Below are 7,067 nucleotides of genomic sequence, written 5' to 3' on the forward strand. Positions count from 1 at the left end.
AGCATAATGCAAAATGCATTTAGTCCAACTTTCAAAGTCCTCACAGTCTGTAGCAGTCTCAACAGTGTTAAAAGTCCAAAGTTCAAGGTCCTTTCTGAGATTCATCCAATCTCTTAACTGTAATCCTCAAAGCAAGGAAGGAAACCAGCTGGGCAAACTCCAAACTCTGCATCTCCATGGATGATGTCAAAGTTGTTTTTAGATCTCCACTCCTTTTTCATCTTTGTTGACTGCAACAGACTTCTTTCTCCTGGGCTGGTTCGACTCCCTGTTAGCAGCTTTCCTCAGCATGTATCCCATGGCTCTGGCATCTTTTTTTTTTTTTCAAGATTTATTTATTTACTATTTGTAAGTACACTGTAGCTGTCTTCAGACACTCCAGAAGAGTCAGATTTCATTACAGATGGTTGTGAGCCATCATGTGGTTGCTGGGATTTGAACTCAGTACCTTTGGAAGAGCAGTCAGGTGCTCTTACCTGCTGAGTCATCTCACCAGCCCCAGCTCTGGCATCTTTAACATCTCTGAGTCTCCAAGGCAATTTCAATGTTACAGCTTCTTCTTTCAGTGTCTTGGATTCCACTTGATCTTTTGGGCTCCTCCTAAGGGCTGGCATCACTTCTCCAGCTCTGCCTTCTGTGGCAGTCTAAGCTTGGGTTGATCCATTCTACTATGGCTGCTGTTCTTGGTGATCATCCCATGGTACTGGCATTTCTAATACAATGGGGTATTCTATTCCCTGGTCCAAGAATGAACAAACCACAGTAACCATGCCATATATAGAAAATGATACTTCACAGCACTCCTTCTCATCTCATCTCTCTCAAAGAATTAGAATTCCCTTAGGGACAGAACCTGTTAAACCTGTTCATGAGTATCATTCTTGAAAGCCTGGAAGACATGAGATACTATCATGTTACCATGTTCCTGTATCCATTTTACATTACAGGTGTGGGAACTGTGTTCATTTAATTTTGGTTATCAATCAGATCATGGAAACATTAGATCAATAAGTGTGATGTTTGGCATGTCCTTTTCCAAGATTGTTCTTTTTCGAAGCTCTGTCTGTCTGCCTTATCTTAAATGTAGTCCTGATTTTATTACCACTTCCTTAGTCCGTGACATTCCCTAGAAAGTAGTTGATATACTCAGTGCCTCACCACTGAAGAAAACTGATTTTCCCTGTCCTAGCAGCTACAAGTTCTTGGTTAGGGGTTGAGACCTAGTGCCCACATTCCTTTCACTATTTTAGGAGTTTTTTCTGGCTTGAACTTGTGCAGCTCTTGTGTATGCTTTCACAGTCTCTGTGAGTTCATATGTGTATCAGCCCTGATGTTTCTTTTCTTTTTAAAAAATTTTATTTATTTATTGTTATTTTTTGACATTCCATATTTTATTCCTCCCCATCCCTGTCCACCCTCTGACTGTTCCACATCCCATACCTCCTACCCACCCCATCCTGTCTCCATGTGGATGCCCCCACCCCATACCCCACCTGACCTCTAAACTCCCTGGGCCTCCAGTCTCTTGAAGGTTGGGCGCATCATCTCTGAATGAACACAGACCCAGAAGTCCTCTACTGTATGTGTGTTGGGGGCCTCATGTCAGCTGGTGTATGCTGTCTGATTGGTGGTCTCCAGTGTTTGAGAGATCTCAGGGGTCCAGATTAATTGAGACTGCTGGCCCTCCTACAGGGTAGCCCTTCTCCTCAGCTTCTTTCAGCCTTCCCTAATTCAACAACAGGGGTCAACTGCTTCTGTCCATTGGTTGGGTCTTTCAGCTGCTTGTTGGGCCTTTTGGAGGGCAGTCATGCTAGGTCCCTTTTTGTGAGCTCTCCATTGCCTCAGTAATAGTGTCAAGCCTTGGGACCTCTCCTTGAGCTGGATCTCACTTTGAACCTGTTGCTGGACTTTCTTTTCCTCAGGCTTCTCTCCATTTCCATCCCTGTAATTCTTTCAGACAGGAACAATTATGGGTCAGAGTTGTGACTATAGGATAGCAACCCCATCCCTCACTTGATGTCCTGTCTTCCTGTTGGAGGTGAGTTTTTATAAGTCCAGGGATCTTATACAACCCTGATGTTTTTTGAAAATTATTTTTCTTTCAAGTCATCCACTACCCATGGCTCTTACAATCTTTCTGCCTTCTCTTCTGCATAGATCCATGAGCCTTAAGAGGAGCAATGTGATAAAGACATCACATTTAGAGCAGAGGACTATAAAGTCTCTCACTCTCTGTACATTGTTTTTGTGCCTCTCTCTTAATTACCATCTACTGCAAGAAGAAACTTCTCTGATAAGGCTGTGTGTTACACTGATCGATGGATATATCAATATATTATTAGGAGTTATTTTATTGCCATTTTCATTTAGTGACTAGTTAGTAGGATTTCTTCTAGCATCTCTAACCAACCTAACTAGTTTCATGCCTTTTGTCTTATTAACATTGTTGGGTGTTAATTAGTTCTCTGTCATGAATTATGCCTTAAACCCAGTTAAAAAGGAGAGGTGGTTACTCTTAAAATGCTTATGCCACTTGTGCACCAGTGGGTGTATCATGCAGGCCTGTCACTGTTGTAGCTCTCACAGTTCATAGTTAGGTAAGAGTGATGATTGCTTTTCTCCTCTATAGATAGTATCTTCAGTGCTATCTGTGAATAGTTGCCAGTAGAAGTAAAGTGTCTTTGGTGCTTGAATTTATTCATGGCATCACAAGATGTATAGGACTTAATCTTTCAATATTAAACATTGTGGTTGCAAGAAGATACTTTATGCCTAAGATTTTTCACACTCACAGGAAGAGAGACCAACAGAGATGGACTGATAGAGGCAGGCATGTGAGGTTTCTTCATTGTGCAACGTTTTCCCCTTCCTTTGGATTATTTCCTTAAGATGGTCTTTGAAATAAGATGACAGAGCCAAATTCTTTTATGTTTCCTTATACTTACTGCTATCAGCAAAGCACAATGGGTTCAGTCTTGGCTGTTGTTGGGTATTATTTGAAAAAAAAAGGTAGTTTCTTATTTTTTATTAGGTATTTAATGCATGCTTTCATAGAATGGTATTCCATTGTTTTCTTTTAAACCAACAGAAGTCACATGCTCTGTGGCTTGTGCTCTTCTATCCGTTTTTTCATTTGCTAGTCTGCTTAAGATATATAATGACAAGTCAAAAGAAGACTCAAGGAACAGGGAGATGAAGGATAGAAAATATTATTCTAAGAACAGGTAAAATGAATTTCAGTCAAGGTTGAAGGACTTATCTAAAATCTTAACTAGTCTTTGTTTTAAATATGTATATTAAATATTTTGCTTTGATTTCCTTAGACTATAAGTGACAAGAATGAGAAAATATATTTGTCTTTACATGATGCAGTGATAATGAAAGTGTTAATTAGGTATTCTGAAATTTTTGTTGCAGTAAATAATAAAGGACTTGAGACCCTTCATGTATATTTCATGTGACATAGTGTGCAAAATCCTAACTAGACTTAACTGAACAGTTGTCTTAATGGCTGATATTTTTATTACTTTTTTTTGATGAGTTTCAGCTTTAGAAAATTAATAGAAATGACATATTCCTATTTCGATGTAGTAGATATAAGGTCACAATAACTGACTGAGAACCAATATTTGAGCTTCCTTATCTTACAGCCTAAGTTATAATGTATAGGTCACATTAGTGCCCACTTCATAGGTAAAGAAACCAAGGCCTAGCTATTGTGGAAAACACATGAGAAGTCCTTATATGGAACATTCAGTTGGTGGCTACATACACACACACCACACACACACACACACACACACACACACACACACACACACACACACACACCCTTACTTTATTTACTTTATATCCAGACCACTGCCACCTCCCAGCCCCCACTTCATAAGCCCCTCCCCCTCCCCCCTTCTCCTCTGAGAGGGTGGAGCCACCCCTGGGTATCCCTCCACCCTGGCACATCATGTCTTTGCAGAGCTAGGCACTTATTTTCCCACTGAGGCCAGACTAGGCATTCCAGTTAGGAGAATGGATTCCACAGACAGGCAACAGCTTTAGCAATAGCCCCCTGCTCCAGTTGTTGGGGGACCTACATGAAGAATGAGCTGCACATTTGCTACATTTCTGTGTGGGGGGGGGGCTTAGGTCTAACCTATGTGTTCTCTTTGGTTGATGGTTCAGTTCCTGAGAGTCCCAAGGGTCCAGGTTAGTTGACTCTGTTGGTCTTCCTATAAAGTTCCTATCCCCTTCAGCCTACAATCCTTCCTCCTATTCTTCCATAAGTGTCCCCAAGCTCCATCCACTGTTTGGCTTTGGGTCTCTGCATCTGTCTGAGTCAGCTGCTGGGTGGAGCCTCTTAGAGGATAGTTACGCTAAGCTCCAGTCTGCAAGCTTAACAGTATAATTATTAGTGTCAGGGATTGGTGCTTGCCCATGGGATGGGCCTCTAGTCTATCTGGTTATTGGTTGGCCATTCCCTTAGTTTCTGCTCCATCCACCATTCCTGCATTTCTTATAGACAGGAAACATTTTGGGTAGAATGTTTTGTGGATGGGTTGGTGTCCCTATCACTCCAATGAGGTTCCTGCCTGTTAGAAGTTTCTTCAGTTAAATTATTAAACTTTAATAGCATTTGTTCTTATGTGTGTGTTGTTTTTCATAGGGTTTCTATGTGTCCCTGGCTGTCCTGGAACTTGCTCTGTAGACCAGGCTGGCCTTGAACTCAGAGATCTACCTGCCTCTGCCTCCTAAGTGCTGGGACTAAAGATGTGTGTGGCCACTGCCCTATTTCATTTGAAAGTTCTTATAATATGAATGAAACTTTTGCTTATAATTTTATCATCCTGAAGTATAAATGTGTCTTTTACTGTCCATGTTCTATCTTATTTAATCCAGTTTACACCAATATGTGTGATGCTTGGGAGTTAAGATATAAATTTCTTTATATCTAATACCATCTATAAAGATTACAGCCAGTCTTGGTGGAATATGCCTGTAATACCAGCACTTGAAACACTGAGGCAGAAGGATCACCTCAAGTTTGAGGCTAGTAATTTCATGGCCAGTTCTGAATTTGGCTCCAACAAACACCCCCAAAATTATCAACCAAAGATTCTCTATACTGCTAATAAGTCTTTATATTTATCACTTTGGTGACTATATTATTTCATCATTTTCCTAGGCTGCAGTATAGCTAATAACTTCTTTGAGGAACATGTGGCTTGTTTGTAATTTTAGTTTTATATGTTTTAAACCATAGTATTAAGATCAATTTTTTGTTAATAAGTATTTTTCTTCTATAAGATTGTGGGTTTTTTTTAAACATGAATCCTCAGAAATGGGATTTTTCATGTTTATAATAACATAATTTGATTTGAAAACTAATAGGTACTCTGGATATATATTCCATTTTATTATATATAATGCTAATGATATCTTATATTTGTGTCTCTGTGTGTATGTCTATGTGTGAGGTGTGTGTATGTGCGTAGGTTAGCTGTTCATGTTAGGGATCTTCCTCAGTCTTCACAGTATTTTTTGAAACAGTTAATGAACCTGAAGCTAACCAATTGGCCATCCTATTTGGCTGATGAACTTTCAGAGTCTACATGTTTCTGCCTTCCAAGTACTGGGATTAGAGGTGTACCCCACAGCACCCAGAGTTTAAGGGGGTGCTGGGGATCTGAACTCAGTCCTTCATTTTTGTGTGGCATACACTTTACTGACTGAGCCATCTTCATAGCCTGGTTGCTTACAATGTCTAAACTTTGAAGCATATTACAGTAAGTGTATATCAGAAGATAGCTTTGAGCTTCTTTGAACTGGAGAACATAAGCTGGTCGGTTTTGTTTACTTTTGTCTCTGGTTAGAGCTTCCCAGCATTCCATCAGAAGGGATTTTCTCATGTGTGACCACTCCTGGCCTCAATGCTCATCCTGATTGTGTAGCAAGAGAGCCTGACCGTTGATCTTGTTTGGAGACAGGGTCTTACTCTGTAGTCTAAGATGGCTTTGACTTCCTGCCTCAACATCCCAGATGCTGGGAATACTGCTGTGTGCCATTGTGACAGCTGAACCTGGTGACTTTCACTTGATAGTATATAAATGCTGAGATTTAAAGATTTAGCAGACTGCCTTGAAACAGACATATTTGTGTTTTTAAGAAAGGTTCTTTTACTTACTATGATATCTGGCTAACAAATCTTTTTTCATTTGGTTACAGGAACAATTGGATTTTTTTCTTGCTTCTTCTTTGTTACTACAATCTACGGTGTGCTGAAAGAGGATTAATGAATTTGTCCAAATATTTCAAAGCCCATAATCCTTGATTTCAGATACTTCTGTATGTGGTGACATACATATATATGTATGCTCCAAGTTACATTCAGTTAAACTGTTTATAAATGCAAAACTTCCCTGTCTGGCCTCAGTTTCTTTGATTAAAAAATACTGATTCGTAAAAGAAAATAGATTGGTAAAAAGATGGATTCTAAGACTTAGTTTCTTGGAATGTCAAGAATGTTTTATTTAAAATAATCAGCACAAAGGAAACACACTATAAACCTTTTTTTTTAGTGAATTTCACATCATGCACCCCAACCCCACTCATATCCCTGAGTCTCCATATCCTCCCTCTGACCTTGCAACCTCTCTACCAAAAGAAAACACAAGATAACACAAAGCAAAACCAAACCATTTTGCCATGGAAGCTGCAGTATGCTACGGTGTGGCCCACAGTATACCTTTTTTCTCCAAACAGCTTTACTCGCAAATGTTCACTGCAGTGAGTCATTGGTCTGGTTTGAGGCCTCTGGCTTCTGTTACACTATCAATACTGGATCCTCACCAGGGCTCCTCTCAGCTATACTGGTGTTTAAAGAGATCCTTCAGCTTTGAATCTACAGGACTTCCCCCTTCATGAGCTGCAGCAGTGAATACATGGGATAGAAGTTGGGGTGGGCCAAACCAAAGCCCTGGATCTGGACCTGGGTGGTGGCTAAGTTGTTTAGTCTGCCAGCTCTCCCACTTTGCCCTGGTTGGTGGCTCAGTGTCTGAGAGAGCTCGGGTGTC

At 40.3% G+C, this 7,067-nt stretch overlaps 1 protein-coding gene across 1 annotated transcript in view; it reads left to right on the top strand.

The window, feature by feature from the left end:
* LOC110314309 (transmembrane 9 superfamily member 2-like) overlaps window positions 1-6,287 on the top strand; it is a 76,364-nt gene extending 70,077 nt beyond the window's left edge. The window contains exon 16 of the mRNA XM_021188743.1: window positions 6,220-6,287. Coding sequence (XP_021044402.1) covers window positions 6,220-6,287 — 68 coding nt within the window. The remainder of the gene's footprint in view (window positions 1-6,219) is intronic.
* The last annotated feature ends 780 nt before the right edge of the window (window positions 6,288-7,067 follow it).

This window comes from Mus pahari, chromosome X (genome assembly GCF_900095145.1).
Source record: "Mus pahari chromosome X, PAHARI_EIJ_v1.1, whole genome shotgun sequence".
NCBI lineage: Eukaryota > Metazoa > Chordata > Mammalia > Rodentia > Muridae > Mus > Mus pahari.